Below are 18710 nucleotides of genomic sequence, written 5' to 3'. Positions count from 1 at the left end.
TATTAAGTTATCATATTTATTGAAATTATTTACAAGTCTATAAAAAATGTTATTGGTATGGTTCAGTGTGCATAACAGTGGATGATATTGACTATCAAGACAGAATTTTAGTTCCAGAGTTTTCCAAGAGATAATTACATTTAAGTTTACTTTCATAAAATTTTTTAACAACTAAAGCATCTAATATGTCTCTTCTAGACGACAATCAGTAACGGGGGAAAATAAATAAATAAATAAAGTATATATATAATTAATTGTATATATAAACTATAGACATCGTCCACAAAAAATATGGGAACTATTATGCTAGTTTAAACAATGTTAAAATTAAGATGTTTGATCTACCACAATGTCCACACAGTAGTAGCTTGCTGTATTTATCAGTTGCACTATAGATGTTGCAACTCATTACTCAAAAGAAAATAAACAAACATTAACTTAAATAAAACTGTCAGATTTGAGTGGAAATTATCTGTAAATGTGTTTGTATTATTGTCAAATGGCATTTCAAATAACTAAAATAAGTGAATAATTCTAGTTTAAAGTATAAATTTTTGTTTTTGTTTTGCAAAAAAAAATTTTTTGTCAATTTTGCGGTTAAAAAATTAAAGTAATTTATTCTTATTTCATGGTGTGTTGTGTTTCGTAAAAATTACCTACCTTTATCAATTTATTATTACTAGATATGGGCCTTCACAATAAAAATTTCACTATTTTTGCATTGTAAAAGAGTAGAAATTTTTAAAATTTATGACCTCTTATAATTCTCAATCCAGTCCCATTTTATGCAGTAAATTTTTCTCTCGCCTGAAATTTTTCCCTCGCCTGAAATTTTTCCGAACCAAAATTCTCCATTACACTCAGCTCTAGATAAGAGATGTTAATTCAATACAAATTGATTGATTTTGAATGCATATTTGATAACTACAGTCAGTAGTATATAATAGTTCTTCCGGATACTGGAGCCAGAATGAAGAGCTGGAGCCGATGTCCCCCATCTTGGGTTGTGACGTCACGGCGGCCATCTTGGATGACCTTCACCTTTAACCTTGGCCCCGGCCACCTTCTTGAATGCAGCCATCTTGGATTCCGCAATTTTGAAATATGAAATCAAATCTGCCATTTTGTTTTCTAGAAATTTCCACCATTTTGAATTATGACATCATCTTTGCAATTTTCATTGCATCTGCCATCTTTAATTTTGACATCACATCCTCCATATTGAATTATGACATCATGTCTGCCATCTTGAATTATGATGTCTTGTCCCCCGTCTTTGATCTGATGTCAAACACTTTTTTAGATTCTGACATCATGGCCACCATCTTGGATGATGTCACGACCGCCATCTTGGGTTTTACTGTTCTGCTGGAGGCCGCAATAGAGCTAAATTGTGATATGTTATGTAGGCTGCTTATTTTATACTTTCATCAATTTCATATTGTTAAATTTTTATTGTCCTTTAGAACATAATGATTATAGTACAATAGTACCGAGAGCCTGGTGACAGTTGAATTTATTCTTGGACAAGGTCAAAAAAACTAGCCCAGGTTAGAATTTTCTGCATAATAGCTATGCAACTTAGAGCATTAAAAAAAATTGGTTGTCTGTAAAGTCGTTTTACGGACGATAGTTTAACGTGACGTCATAACAAAACATTGATGAAATGATTGCATACTTTTATGAATAAAATTGAATATTTTTATTTTAATAATAAAAGAATAAATACTTGAAATTATACTAGTAATCAGATTTTTAAAATGCAAGAATAATTAACCTTTATTGCCGAAATTGTTGTTGTAATAAGCAATGAAAACCACATTAACTTTTCACTTCACTTCAAGTGTAGATGACTTGTAATTAATTTTAAAAACTGGCGTTTAGCTATAAAGTTTAAATATAATTATGAACAAGTTTTCATATAAATAAACTGTAATCAAATATCTATCATCAATTATATGAATCACCATAATTTTTTAGTCAATTGTAACATAACCTATTATTACTGCAATCGCCGATAGATGCTACTTTTTTTAATAATAAAATAATAAATACTTGAAATTATACTAGTAATCAGATTAATTTTCTTACGTACATTTGACGTAGAAAGTATTTCATATTATACATTTATAAACAAAGTTTCAAGTTTTCACTTCTGTCGGTGCGGCGCAAGCGTACAATGAGCTGATAGATGCTACTTTTTTTAATAATAAAAGAATAAATAGTTGAAATTATACTAGTAATCAGATTCATTTTCCTACGTACATTTGACGTAGAAAGTATTTCATATTATACATTTATAAACAAAGTTTTAAGTTTTCACTTCTGTCGGTGCGGCGCAAGAGTACAATGAGCGTAACGGGACAATGTGCGTGACGGGACACTTTTTCGTGCGTGCAGGTGGCGTTCATCGATTTATTAGATGTCACGTCAAAAAAATTGTTAATTGCCCTTATTCAAGGGTGATTTATTTATTCATTCGCTGAGATTTCTTATGTACTGCACCTACTGTATTAATAATATGTATTGGTTTTGTAAATGTCCAGTAAATCAGTGTCCTAGTTGACTTGGAAATATGGATGGATTGATATCCCAATAAAAAAAAAAAATTATGTGTTTGTGATGTTTCAGTGCCAAATGTGTCGTTCGAAGTTTATGCTCCTGGGTTCTTGGAACGTTTCATTGAATCTCATGCAGTGATGTTCCAAGGCAATGCCGGCCTGAAACCCAAGGAGGGCGAAGTGACCTCACGACCATGGCAGTGGCCAATCAACTTCAGAGTGAGTTCTTGTTCACTATTTCTTTCATAGATTTTCAAGAATATTTGTACATCCACTCATTTGTAGTCTGTTGTACAAGTTTATTTCATTGACTCTTTGGTCTCTCGTAACTTATATTTATTTGTGGCTTGCGACCGGAATTTTTTCTGCTGCAGTCAAATACAATGTATTTTAAAAAGTATTACTTGCAGTAAGCCCACATTCTCTTAATTAAAAAACTTTTTTGATTTAATCTTTGCCTTTATTAAATTATTATTATTATTATTATTATTATTATTATTATTATTATTATACACACACATACATACACAATAAAATATGTTATTATTTAATTAAAATTAGTGTGTTTTAACTTTTCGGATGGGGCAGGCAGACCTTATGGCAGAAATGTTTTGCTATAAGCAATGCACATTACTCCCACATATTTAAGAAATAATATGTAAAGCATTATCTGGGTAGACAAATGGAACAAATCAGTTTCAGCAGTTGTCAATATGTAGTTTGTAGTGATGGGAAAATCTTTATAATATTAGTGACTTGTTGGTCTCGGTTCTCAGGTACGCTGGTTCTCAGCAAATTGACTGGCACCAAAAACCGTTAATATAATCCTGGTACCATGGAAAGCTTTACAGCCAAACCTTCTCTGGTAAAATTACAAAAGACTTCAGTAAAACCCATAAATAATCAGAGAGACAATATTGCCCTTGGTTGACAACTCACCCACACATTTTTCTAACTTTCTCTTAAGCCCCTTGTGATCAGTGGAATGTAATGGTTCATAAATCTTTAAAAAATAGTGTAGCGGTGCACTCTCCCTCCCCTTCTGTTGTCTGCCAAGATCCCAACACTTTTTTTCTTTATTTTTTCAGTTGGAGACAGGGATGATCATTTAAACTAAATGTAAACCTGTGGAAAAATAATAAGTTCAATATATTTACTTTTAAAATCAAATTGTGTGTGTATATCCTCAATTAAAAACCCTTTGTTAACTTAGGATTACATCCCCTGGCCATTATAGATAACTTAACATACCGTATTGACTTGCATATAGGTCGCCATCGCATATAGGTCGCACCGGTAATTTAATGACGCGAACGGCCGGCGCGCCGTGCACGAAAGAGTTAACGGGTACTGTAAAACTCCGCTACAACGAGAGCTGATAATGGCGTGATAAATTGTTATAACAACAAGTACTCGTAATAACCGAATATAGAAAATTGAAGTCAAGTTAGATTCCTGACTTCTTAAAATGTCTTAAATGTAGACTATAACTCGAAAACAGTGCTTTGTATTGAAAAAATGCACAGAATAAAAGTTGTAGTAAATTTAACTATGAATAAAAAAACCTGTTATGATTTTTTATATCTGCAGCAGTTTTCATTTTAAATTTGCGATTGGTCTGACGCATGAGGAAGTTCCCGACACAGATAAGATAGTGGCTGGGGAAACCATTGCTTCTCCCCTTCCCTTTTTCTACTTGTTTGCCATCCAGGTGCAACATCTCCCTTCGTCTTTGTTTACCATTTTTTTTGTGTTTACTGCATGAACATTTTCAACAGTTTTTTTCCTCTTCTTCGAAGATGCCATTTAAATCTTTCGTACTTATGGAAGGGCCAACAAGGAAGCTTTCATAATTACCGGTTTAATTTAGGTAGTATAATTTGCTTAGGCACTCTAAAGGTGCATTACAAAACTCGTAACTATGAATGTCTCGCAACAACCAGCACTCGCAGCAATGAGTTGTTACCGAACAATAAATGGAACAGCGGTAAACAAAATGGAACACCCTGCTTTCATGTGGCATGTGGTCCATGTTTCACCATATAGGCGCTTATCATTAGTCCGACCTTGAATGGAATGTCCTAATTGGCCGTGTGGGAGGAAGGAATTTGAGCGTCCTGAAGATGCTGTGACGCCATTGTTTTATCTCGTTCAATTGTGTTAAGGTAGTAGAGTGATAACCAGAGTAATTTTTTTTTTAAGTGATTTGCATTATGGAAAAGCGTAATTAATATTCGGCGGCGTACAAGTTCCGAGTGATTGTTTTTGCAGAAGAGAATGGGAATCGGGCTGCGGAACGGGTATTTTCTGTTAGTGAGAAACTTATTCGTGGCTGGAGGAAACAAAAGGACGACTTGAAAAACACTAATTCTATGAGGCGTGCGTTTAGAGGACCGAAACGTGGCAAGTTTCCTGAAGTTGACGTAGTATGTATGTATATATGTGTTATCTGTATAAAATTGACTTGGCTTGTTCTATATCCCGGAGCCCTTAACTCCATATGGGATCCACTGAACAAAAACTGAATAAATAAATAAAAAAATATTCATTGCCAACTGTGGAGCAAAGACAGCCTCACGTTATGTTTACCAGTGCTCGCGATAAAGTAAATTGCACTCGTGATCACGTTTACAGCACTTGCGATGATAGAAACAGTTGCTGAAGAACGTCTGAGTAGCTTGCCCCATCTCCATGTTTATATATCTATGGCTTTGCTGATGTTATTATGTTGTGTTTGTTTACAATTTAGTATTTACGTTAGCTTGAATTGTTAAAATTGTAACTATTATTTCGTAGTATACGTTGGCCCCAAGTTGTGGTAGCCACTCTCTAGCTAATACTGGTGTGTTCTCATGGGGTTTTGGCGCCTATTCTCTTCGCAGTAGATATCAGGAACGTTGCTACTGGATTAACTACCCAGACTGATAATCCAGCTAGCACGTCACTGCACTGTGTTACTGTCCAGAGAGTAATTATAAAAAGGAAATTTGGTATTGTTGTGTGACTAGTGGAAATTTGCATTACCTATGACCAGGTCTGTTTTATACGGAACTGACGTTTGCTATAAATGAAATAGTAATAGCTGAAAAACATATGATTTTAATGGGTTCTTGAATATTGACGGACGTTACTGTTAACATGTAATTAAGTGAGAAGGACAACCAAAATAATGTATTTTGTATGTTAACTTTTGTTCAGATCTAGGTGTCGGTAATTATATGCAAATGACGTCACAGGAACACATTGAATACCATGCCGGGTCTAGCTATACGCTGTCGGAGGCTTGAGGCTCTCTTCCCAGGACCTCCAGGTGGTCTGCTGCTACGCTGGAACACTGGACGCTGTAAGCTGTAATTGGCGAACTACAGAATATCTGAGGTAGCCGGGTGTCTGGCTGAAGAATCGACTTCCCTCTCGTCCTAGAAAGTCTGGTTTAATTTGGATCAGTCTCACCAATCTTCGTGGCCGTGGTTAGCTGGCGCTGACATCAGTCGTCCGGAACCACTATGGGACGAACGGGACCGACGCGGAAGTTGGCACTCGAAGTCGCCGCCGATACTCCCTATCTAAGACTTATTCAGTCCAGAAATATTCTCCCAACTCGTAGAATGGAGAATTCTAGATAGTACACGACAGCGGATGACGTGAATCTTCAATTCCTCGGGCGGCAACCAAGGCTTTGGTTCGCCCCAGCCCGAGAAACGTCTTCCCGCTGCAAGATGGCGATGGCGTCTCTCCCTTCCTCCTTCTAACTATTTACTTTCAGTCCTTAGCAACCAAGGAGCTATCGATATCAGCAAACCAAATAAACTGCATAGTGAAATAAAACTTGGATGTTAGCATGTAAGAGTATCGAACTAAGACCAAATGAATAAAGTTTCCAAAGGATAATGCTTAGAAGACCCTGAAGTTAAAAGTGTGTTGTCTCTGGCAATAAGATGTGTAATATCTGTTATACTTTGGTTGTCCTCTTTACAATAAAATAATTAAATACATAATATTGGCTCATGAAATATACAATTAATGTTACAATAATAATAAAAATAATAATAATATAACTGTAAACAGTTGGACTGGTTACAAAATCTAAACATAAAGTGATATTTTAAAGATTTTTCTGAGAGTGATGATATGGCTGGGAAGAGAAGTGAAGTTTGGAAATATGTACTTCACTCTTCAATCAAATGAAGATACCAAGGCTACATGCACTTTCTGCCATGTAAAAATATCACGAGGTGGGGCAATTCTTAAACATGTGGGCTGAAAAAAAAGTATTTGTGTGTGTTTTTTTATTATTATTGTAAGATGCATGTTAGTAAGTGTTTTGACCGTTTGATGGTACTGTGTCATTAAAATATAAAATTAAAAAATACTTTATAAGTAAAATAAAAAATATCCTTTCATAACACAAACATTTCGTCGTTAGACTGACGAAGTGGCGTAAGCGCCAAATGTGAAAAAATTTAGATATTAAGCCTGGGTGTCTGCTATGTGTTGATCTATGTCAGTTCGGAGTGTTCAGTTGGGAGTTCTCCCGCGGCGGAGTTTCGGGCGATAGTGCCGTGGGTGTGGCAGAGTGGCGAAGTCCTTGGACGAAGTTTCCAGGGCGTGAGTGAGTTCAGTGGAGTCGGGAGTTTTCCCGCGGCGGAGAGTCCGGGCGATAGAGTCGCGGGCGCAGCCGAGTCCCTAACGAAGTGGCGAGCGAGGAGTCGAGCGGAACCTCGGCGAAACCAATACACTGAATATACTGTAAAAATATATATAAAAACTACATTTCCCAAAATATGGGTTTATATTCATACTATATATATATAATGTAGTTTTTATATATATTTTTACAGTGTATTCAGTGTATTGGTTTTTTTTTTATGTTTTTCATTAAATTTTGATAACAGTGAGCTATGACACAAAATATTTGGAATTATATTTTAATGATAAACATATAATTCTGAAGAAATCTGATACAACCCATTTTAATTGCACATTTTATTAATTTCTCTATTATAACAACCATATTTTGTTATAATGAGATTGTACTGTGACTATTTGTATTGCTAGCAACTTTCCCAAGGAAAATGCATTTTTCTATCATAGATTGGGTGGGGAAAAAAGTGTGAACTGTGTGTACACTGCAATATACATAATTGAGTAAAAAAAGAACTTCATAGTTTATAAAATATTTTTACTATTGTTAAGACATGCACAATTTTATTTATTATTTTTTATGAAAGGGTAAATACTAGGCCAATAAAATTCTTAGATACCATTAAATCTTTATTATAACTTTTTTAGTGGACAAGAACTACAGTAAGTCCTCTATTTACGTCGTTTCGGATTAACGTCGCTAATGTTTGAGTACTCATGTTTCAATTTAAGTTGTCGCCGATTCACAATAACGTCGTTTACAATGACCGTAAATCTTTATTTTAACCAAAACACTGTATATAATTCGTTTATAATTCTTTGTTTCCTTCGGTAGTTAATTTATGCTATGTAGCGTAAGCTACACGTTCACCGCCTTATCTTATCATACATCATGAGGGACACTTCCTGCTCTCCGCTGCTCTCCGCGCGGTGATGCAATACTACCAGCTCGCCCGCTCGGCCACCCACGTATCTCGCACGTAGAAGTGTTATCTACTTCCCGCAACGACACAGCATTTTCTCCTACCCCTTCCGGCCGACCTTGGGCCGTGGCCGGCCGGTGGCATGAAACATGGCTCATTTTGCGTCGTTTCTATTTACGTCGCGGTTTTCAGGAATGTAACCCCGATGTAAACCGAGGACTTACTGTACCTACATTATTTCTATATATGTAAGCTGTAAAAGAAATGTATGTATGTATGTATGTATGTATTTGCCACCATCAACAGATTCTCTCAGAATGTTTGTTGAGCGCCTCAGGATTTATCTGTGACACAAAAATATATGGTTTGAATTTAAAAATGAAAATATGCTTTTTTATTAAAAAAAATATTGTGATGAGTTGAATGTCTCTTCAAAACTTTAATTTCTGTGTCTTTGCTCATATATTTTTTTATTCCTGACTCTTGAGATCTAGATTCTGATTTGAAGCACTCTTTTAAAACACAAGAACTGTACCCAGGATACTGGTGTACCCCACACACACACACACACACACAAAAAAGTTTTTTTTTATCACATACCTTTCTACCTGACCTTGAAGTTATTAATGTGGACAGAAAGCTGCTCCATGCAGATATGTTCTACGAGAGTGTTGGGGTAAATCAGCACATGTTTGTGGTTAACATACAATACAAGTAACTAATTGCATTTATTTTTCAAAACTGTTATCTTTCCAAGTATTGTTAATTCTGATATGATTCTCTAGTCACTGGTGTTACTTCTAACTGTAAGTGAAATAATAGAACATTTAATGATATCTGATGACTAGTGAAAGTGATATTTCTTCAGACAGTGAAGATTGCAGACTCAAAATAAGTAGTAGTGGTGAGTGTTTTCAGGAAAGTGGTTCATTACGTAGTGATACGTGTGTTCTGGCAAGTAATTCTTCACCTACTGGACATAACTCAAACATTGAATCTGAAGATCTCTCAGTGATTGATATGCCTGACTGACTTTTGGGAACAAATAACTGCAAATGGTGTGGTGAAAATCTAGGAATAAAGTGCTTCAACTTCTTGGGTATAAAGGTGCAGCAAGTAATATTAACTCTGGAATGGAAGCATAGAGGATGTACTAACAGTAATTGTAAAACATAAAAATGCATAAATTGTTTTGCTGCATGCAAAATGTTGTAGTGACCTACATCTGAACAATGTTGATGAAGATGCTGATGAAGATGCTACTGAAGCTGCAGTAAGACCATTATTTACTCGTGGCACAAATGTTACAGAACTAAAGCGCTTTTTTGATTATATTAACTATGTAGTTTGGAAAATTAATTCTGTTACCACTAGTGAACTATTTGATAAGCACTCAGGTTTAACCTATGTCCATAGTACTATTTTTCAAGCAAGGTTTAAATTATTGACTAACACTTTACGCTTTGATGATCGCGGAAGTAGGAGTGAAGGTCAAAAACAGATAGACTAGCTGCAAGTAAGGGAGGTTTTCGATCATGTTGTCACAACCAGTCAAAAGCTGTTTGTTCAATCAGAATACTGCACAGTCAACGAGCTGTTACGTGGTTTCTGTGGACATTGTATTTTCAAGATGTTTATTCCAGCATAACCGACAAGTATGGAGTTCAGATTTTGATGATGTGTGATGCTAAGACATTTTATATGTTGAATGCTCAAGTTTACCTTGGTAAGGAATATCTTGCGCAGTAATATTCTACAGAAATGACTAAACCAATTCATGGCACTAAGAGGAATTGTACTTTTAATAATTCAGAATAAGCAAAAGATTGTGACAATGTTATCAACAATGTATGACTGATAAGATGCCACTGTAGACTGTTTTGATAAATTGTCTTACCTAATCAGTGTCAAGGAAAACTCTTCGATTGCCCCTATGTATATTCTACGGGTTACTGAATGCTCTTGGAAATAACTGTATGGTACTTTTGGCAGCTTGTGAATCATAGTCGAAAGAATCTGTGCCTATTGACATGCATATCTGCATTGGCTGCTGATTTGATTAGACCGCATCTCGAGGCTCGAATAAACATCTCAAGTTAATCCCATAATCTCCGTGCAGCTATAACGGGGATTTTAGTTATTTCGGTACAGGAGACCACTGCCTAACTAGAGGAACACAAATTTACGGAGATGTGATTTTTTTGTACCTGAAGTAAGGACCATTGAAGCAGAACATCAATTAAACATTTGCAAAAAATTCATATTTGCAGAACATTAATTTAAATTATGTCCAGGATGTGCAAGTGAATGACACAAAACAAAGTGACAGATTTTTTTAATGTGTACATTATTGTATTGTACTTGGAAAAATAAAATACAGTGCAAATGGTTTCATTTTTATTGGCTGTTTCATGTGGAGTACTAGAGTATCTGGAATGGGTAGGGTTCTTGGATTTTAAGAATCAGATTTGAGATTTTAATGAATGTAATTAATATATCCTTTTTCTCCCCCCCTAATTATAAACAATTATATAAAAATCTAGCGTGCTCACGAACAAAAGGAAAGAATTTGAAAGCTGACAGTGGGGAAAGTGGTCCTATCCCTCCTTCTGCGAACGCCCCCTGGGCGGATACACATCCTGCACTGCTGTGGTGTGTGCTCAGGGCCAGTTCTTCTCGGGCAACAGCTACCGCATATACCTGCTGGGCAACCCGGTCATCTGGTGGGGGAACCTGGTGTTCCTGCTGCTGTACCTGGGCGTGCAGCTGTGCCACGCTGTGCGCCGACGCAGGGGCAAGCCCGTCCACGGTGAGTTCCCCTTGCACTCCTGCGTTCACTTTCTGTATTACGCTTCATCTACCCTGCAGTTTGTACATGCTACTCTTGGTAATTTTTTTTTTTTTTAAATATGAAACCAATCTAGGGCAAGTTCATGTTGGTTTCAAAAGTGTTTTTATGAATATTTCAAACTCACTGATGAAATATTAATATTATTGTTTTACCTTTTTGTGTGAATACGTGGTTTTGATTTTAAATTTCCTTAATGAAAGTCATTGCAACAAAAATGTTTTAGTTAAAGGTATAGTCAAACTTACATTATAAAATTATTTGCTTGTTGGGGGGAAAAGCTATACATATAAATAACATATAAACTATTATTTTCAGTTGTGAAATGTGAAGCATCATATCCAGTGACTTCGAATTCAAAAATGAATTAGGTACTGTGTTAAATGACGTGGAATAAAAGGGGGATCCCAAATCTAAGAAAACCTTGGTTATAATATGACCTACAATGTATAAAAAAAAGTGACTGTAACTGAAATACAATGTTAAATAAAAGAATGTCTCAAATTTAACTGAGCAAGCTCACATGTGAAATAATGTTAATATGTTTCTTACAGTTCTGTTAAATAATAATTAAATTTTTATCTGAAAAAATACATATAAATAATGAATTAAAATAACAAGACAAAAATTTATGTAAATTTATTATTTTTCATAAATGCTTGAAATGTTTTCTAAGAAGTTATTATTTTTTATTGTTGTTATTTTACATTACATTCTATTTTGTCATATTGAAAGAAAACAAGAGGCATTTCATAATACTGCAAAAGGTTTCTTCAGGAGGTGAACATTAATGAAAAAAAAAATATTTTTTTTCAGAATACTTTTTATGATTGTTTTGTTTATGCTTTGAAAAAGTATTTGCACAACCCTAATTAAAACCTTTTGAGTAACACCTGTATTTTATTAAAAATAGCCGGAAAGTTGTGCCATGATAATGTGAGGAGAAAACTGGGTCGTAAGGGATAGCCCAATTATGTTTTTCTTTTACAGTTTTATTAATTACCAATATTTACATCACTAATAAATCATCTAACTTAAAAATGCCTAATCACCAATTACTCGCACCTAGAAATGTTTATCCCCAAGTCACTCAGTGTCTATCAAGTTACACAGTTGGCACTCCTCGTAGAACTCTCGCTGCACTCCTCGCTAGAGATAGATAACAATGCCGAGGCAGGATGAGGTGCGGTGAGCAGAAGGGTGAGGAGGGTATATATTTTTTTTCATCACATTACAAAGGGATAGAAAAGACAGAACAGAGTGCGACCTACAATGTGTACTATGTCTATGGTCAGAAACTAATAAACTATTGATCAAATCAGTCTTAACAGTAATACACCAGCAGTTCAAACTCAATGTTAATTTAGATGTTGTTACAACAAAACAATTTCTATTAAAATTGATTAATAATTTAGATGAAATTGGGTGCTATGATATCCAGATATACTATGTAAACTATACATACAGTAAGTCCTCGGTTTACGTCGGGGTTACGTTCCTGAAAACCGCGACGTAAATAGAAACGACGCAAAATGAGCCATGTTTCATGCCACCGGCCGACCACGGCCCAAGGTCGGCCGGAAGCGCTGGCATACAGACGTGACAACGGGCAATTTTATCAGCAAATGACAACCGACACCGTGGGAAACAAGTTCAACTAGTACTTCTCAGCTTTATAGAATGGTTATTTAACCAGCTGCTTTATTACCTTTATTGATTGAAATATAAAAACAGATATATAGTCGTTTGGAAGACATCTTATGAAGAAAAAATCATAAATTGCAGTGAGCTGATACTGTAGGCTTACTACAAACGCATTTAATCACGATAAAGTTAACAACGGCACGTTTAAAAGTCCGGCCAACTCAATGATATCATAGCGACTGAAGTGTAGAGCTGTAGCAAACCGTATGTATTCGTTACTGAGTAACGGGTGCGGCATCTAGTAACGAGTAACGAAACGTTACACACGAATGCATTTCGTTACTCGCATTTTTCGTATGTTTTACGCATGTGCGCGCTTATTCGTTACAAAGAACGATGTTTGTTTATTAAGAAAAGTATAATTTGGAAATTCGTCATCCAAGTTTTTTACTGTTTATTAAAGGTATTGTGTGTGTAGACAAAGTTTGAGATTGGAACAGAAACAACGTAAGAAAGTATTTTTTACAAATTATAAATATTTATGTTTTTGTTTTTTATTATCGCGTATTTTCACGTTTTTTTGTTCTTATCTTAAAAGAGATATTATAATAAAGCTGCTCTAATGAGATTTTATTGTTTCTTGGTTAACAAAAGCTGTTAATTTTCAAATACTTTTAATTGTTTATATTTGATTTATTATTATTTACGCGACGTCATACTGTATGCGTACAAAATACGACTCAATTCGTTGCTGTTACATAACATAGCATGTTATGCGGTATCAGAAGTAACGAGTAACGATACGAAAGTAACGAGTACTAATTGTTATAGTAACGAATGCATACGGGTACACTTTTTTTAGTTACTTTTACACCTCTACTGAAGTGCCAAGGAGTTGGACGAAAAGGGGTAGGAGAAAATGCTGTGTCGTTGCGGGAAGTAGATAACACTTCTACGTGCGAGATACGTGGGTGGCCGAGCGGGCGGGCTGGTAGAATTGCATCACTGTGCGGAGCAGCGGAGAGCAGGAAGCGTCCCTCATGATGTATGATAAGATAAGGCGGTGAACGTGTAGCTTACGCTACATAGCATAAATTAACTACCGAAGGAAACAAAGAATTATAAACGAATTATATACGGTGTTTTGGTTAAAATAAAGATTTACGGTCATTGTAAACGACGTTATTGTGAATCGGCGACAACTTAAATTGAAACACGAGTACTCAAACATTAGCGACGTTAATCCGAAACGACGTAAATCGGTACGACGTAAATAGAGGACTTACTGTATATTTTCAATAATATTTGCTATATCAACATTGTAAATTGATAGTAAAGTTTAATATCTTTCAATTTGTAGAGAGTTTTAGTACAATGGACATGTGATTCATTTCGCTCGAATAGTTTTGGAATGAATTCAGTGATTACGGACAATGACTTCAAATATAATCTAACTAAATATGTTTAATCAAAATCAAACTACAGTAGAACCTCGCATATCCGACCATGACGGGACCAGGCCATGGTCGGAACGGCCAAAAGGTCGGATATCGGGAGGAGCAAAAAAAACGACTTTCTCAGATAGAAAAACAGCTATATCGTACTGTAATACAACTTTATTGTAAAGTATGTACTTATAAAAATGTTGCTGTATATATTTCAAACATTTACTGTTTTTAAATTAAATGAGATCAATAAAATCTAAGCATACCTTATTTAAAGAATTCAGTAATGGACTTTTGTTTTAATTTTGTCAATCTTGACTTTGCAGAAGTGTCCCTCCACTTTTTTGCCCACAATACGTCCATTGGGTTTGCATTTGGATGTTGCTCAATGTATTTCAGCGCAACTTCGAAGGCGTCCTTAGCAGCAGAATGACTCACTACGTTTTCACCGGTGGTTTCGTCTTCATCCGAGTCGATATCTTCTTCCACGGCTTTGTTCTGCACAACAGCGATAATTTCGTCGTCATTTAGTTCTTCATTGGTGTCTTCCGAAACATCAGCTTCAACAAACCACTCTTCTACATCATTCATCTGGAGATCATGCTGAAACACTTGTAAATTTTGTAATACTTCTGTGTTGTCTGTCTCAACTTGTGCTTCTGTCTCAGGTTCTTCTTGTTTCAATGATGGCCAAATCTTTTTCCAAGCCTTCTGAAGGGTAGTTTGATTAATTTCATCCCAGGCTGCAGCAACGGTGTAGATTGCGTCTTTTATGTTGAAACTTTTCATCGCCTCAAAAAGGTTACCTCCTTCTTCTGTTTTGTCCAGCAGAGAGCCGACATATTTTCTTCTGTATCTTCTCTTTAACAACTCGATGACGCCCTGATCCATAGGTTGTATTAAAGGTGTAACATGGGGCGGTAAAAATAAAGCCTTGATGTTTCCTTTATTTAATTCACATTCAGAGGGGTGACTAGGAGCGTTATCTAACAGCAAAACAGCACGAGCAGGTAAGTTTTTAGACTTTAAATGTTTTTTTACTGCGGGGACAAATTCGCCAAAAAACCACTCCTTAAATAAATCGCCATCCATCCAAGCAGATGATTGATTCCGATAGAAAACTGGAAGTGTTGCCATGTTTAGATTTTTGAATGCTCTTGGTTTCTTAGATTTTCCTATGACGAACAGTGGCATTTTGTGGCTTCCCTTGGCATTGCTACAAGTTGCAATTGTGAGCCTGTCTTTAGCCAGCTTTGTTCCTAACACAGGTTCATTTTTAGCAGCTAGAGTGGTTTTTGGAAGCATTTTGTAATTTAGGCCTGTTTCATCTACATTGTACACTTGTTCGGGTACAAGTTTCTGTTCTGTGACCAACTTCTCAAATGTTGCTACACATTCTGTAGCAGCATTATCATCAGCTGAGAGTTTTTCCCCCGCAATAATAAGATGTCGTATGCCATGACGCAACTTCCATTTATGTAGCCACCCTTCGCTACCGCTAAATTTTTCTAGATCACCTCCCAGCTTTTCATGCAATTTTATGGCTTTTTCCTTTACGATGGGGCCTGACAATGGTATTCCCTTGCGCCTCTCCTGACAAAACCAAACCCATAATGCTTCATCGACAAGTTCAAGTTTTGGTTTTTTCAACATTTTTCTACTTTTTAAGGCATCTTCTGTCTCAACTGTTGTTGAGTACGTTTCCAGATCTTTACTGTTTTTTTTCCAATCTTTTATCGTAGTCACCCCTACACCCAACTCAGAAGCTAATTTAATAACAGACTCTCCATGGTCCAATCGTTGTAAAATCTCAAGTTTTTGTTGCAGAGAAACACAAACACGTTTACGTTTTTGAGTTGCCATTGTCACACATGTAAAGCACTACGTATTGCACACTTTAAATTCTGTAGTCGTGAATAAATAATGGGGAAAAACACAAACAGTATTGACGTTAACAAACACAGAACTGTACAAGATTATAGTCAGAGCACATTACACATCAAGATTCACAGCTGAACTGACAGTTTTTGATACGAAAACAAAGCATATCGTAGATGAGTCACTCCTTCAAGCCTAACAGGCTCACCAACCGGAAGCGCGTGTGAATCACCGACAGTCGGATATCGGGAGGAGTCGGTTGTGGGAAGGTCGGATATGCGAGGTTCTACTGTATATTATTTCAATACTTCAGATTATTTTATTTTAATATCTAAATATTACTATTAAAATTCCGATTATTTTACCTGGACTAAAGATAACTCAGCAGCAGTAGCCAGAACATCTGGGAGAAAATTACAAGTTGTGAAAAATGGATAAAAACTAAGCAACTTGTAATCTCACTTTAATTTCTTCAAAACTTAAAATTGTTAATTTCCAAATTTATTTGTTACTATTGAATTTCTGTATAACATAAGCAAATGCTTACAAGCTGGTAAATTATTTTAGCAAATTCTGTGGATTATAATCACTTCTTTGCTGAGGGGGCTACTATTTTTGAGCATTACGAAAATTCTGATCGCATGAAGGGAACAGTTAGGTACGTGGTGGGGGATCCGGTAGAGGAGGAGAGTGCGTCAGCGGCAATGCCAATCCAACGCATGCACTAGCGGTCGAATGGGAAAACTGCAATAAAAAGGAGGGATAGGTACGTTACGTAGCATGCTATAAGCTAGTTGTAAGGCCCAAAAGGGGAGACGACACGGGAGAGGTAGAAACGACGCAGCAATAATGCTGTATATAATATAGTTACTAATAGGGGTCAGGCCGATGCCTGTTACTTCGACTTAGCTAAAGCCTTTGATACTGTAAACCATTCCTTACTTCTTATTAAATTATCCCATTTAGGTCTTTGTGGAAACTATATCAATTGGTTCTCAAGCTACCTATCCAACAGAAGTTTTTTTGTATCGATCAACAATCATAGATCTTCTCAGTATAATGCGTGTTCTGGTGTTCCCCAGGGAGGTACTCTTTCACCTCTTCTCTTCAATATATTTATTAACGACATTACACAAGTACTTTCCTACTCTACTGGCATTCTTTTTGCGGATGACCTAAAAATCTATAAAATTATTTATTCCTTAGAGGATTGTGAATTATTACAAGAAGATATTATTAAAGTTAATAATTGGTGTCTAAGAAACCTGGTCAAACTCAACAAAGATAAAACCAAGGTCATATCTTTCACTAGGAAATACCATCCAATTAAATACTCATACAAATTAGCAAATTCTATTATCTCTCAAGCCCACTACACAAAGGATCTCGGTATCATTCTTGATACAAAATTATATTTCCATAAACATGTAGATTACATATATTCATATGCACGAAGAACTCTAGCGCTTATAAAATTTATTACTTCTTAGTTCTTATGCAACCAACTCAGACTCACTTATCTCTCTTTACATGGCACTTATAAGATTAAAATTAGAATATGGTTCTGTTATCTGGAATGGCATCAACTTAACAGATTCTGAAAAAATTGAAAGTATTCAAAATAAAGTTATAGATTTAATTATTACGAGGAACCTCCCACGCCCCACTTGGACACCCCTGGTAGACCGCAGGGCATATCATGATGCCCTTTTTGTTCATAATTGTTACATTCATAAATTCAGATGTCCTTATTTTATTGACAATACTGCCTTAAGAATTCCTCAATTCAATTCTTGCTTACGCTCTACTCTGTGTACTCTTCATACTAATAATGATATTATTTATAGACTTATAACAAACTACAATAATCTATATTTGAATTCCAACAGTGTTTAATTATAAATTCTGATTTATATCTGTCATATCTATATTATTTTTCCTTCAATTTTACCTATATGTTTTATGTGTTATGGTTCTTTTACCTTTGTTAGTGTTTTGTCTGTTTTGTTATTATCACTGCTAGTGTGTGGTACTCTTGCTCTCGTTTGCTGGCCATCTGTAGATGTTTCCTCCTATGGTAGTGACGGAGGTGGAAGTCCATACACTGTTAGTGATAACTGTGTAACTGTGTTCCTGTTATTACATGTAGTGCCCACCACTAAAGTCTACGACTGTTGGTGGGCATGTGACAAATTACAAATAAATAAAAAAAAATAAAAAAAAAATTCCAGCAACGCTGCTTGTGTTTGTCTAAGCCTCAGTTTTCGTAACAGCTATGTGCAATTAACGTTATAAATGTCATTCATTTTTATGTGAATAGTGTGATTGGAAATAATAATTTATCTCTTTCTATACCTGATAAGCAAGAAGTTTCACTTCTGTCGCACTTGGACTCCACATACAATTTTTGTTTTTATTAAGTTCTTTAGGCACATTGTGGGTGATATTTTAGTTATGTGACGGAAATACAACGAAATGGAATGGAAGTGCGATTGAACGGAAATTTAACCAGTTGAAGTACTATGCGCATGCGCGTACTGATGTACCCACGAGCTGAAGTCTTCAAGATAGTGGAACAGCGTGTGGCAGCATGCACCTGTATACTATCGCTTTTGTAAACTTCAGGGAAGGTATCAAGCATATAGGTGTGCTAATTAAAAATTTATGATAACGATACTATCCTGGATTGCATTTTGTAAACTGAAACATTAGTTGTAACAATAAATAATTGTAACTTTAAAAATATAGGATAAATCTTGCATTGCAG

At 35.6% G+C, this 18710-nt stretch overlaps 1 protein-coding gene across 1 annotated transcript in view; it reads left to right on the top strand.

Annotated features, from left to right (window-relative positions):
- Window positions 1-18710, top strand: part of LOC134535780 (protein O-mannosyl-transferase 2) — a 70218-nt gene that overhangs the window by 39933 nt on the left and 11575 nt on the right. Inside the window, exons 14-15 of the mRNA XM_063375042.1 lie at window positions 2632-2780; window positions 10793-10937. Of these exons, the coding sequence (XP_063231112.1) occupies window positions 2632-2780; window positions 10793-10937 (294 nt within the window). The remainder of the gene's footprint in view (window positions 1-2631; window positions 2781-10792; window positions 10938-18710) is intronic.

This window comes from Bacillus rossius, chromosome 1 (genome assembly GCF_032445375.1).
Source record: "Bacillus rossius redtenbacheri isolate Brsri chromosome 1, Brsri_v3, whole genome shotgun sequence".
NCBI classification, from domain to species: domain Eukaryota; kingdom Metazoa; phylum Arthropoda; class Insecta; order Phasmatodea; family Bacillidae; genus Bacillus; species Bacillus rossius.
This window is presented reverse-complemented; position numbering and strand designations above follow the sequence as displayed.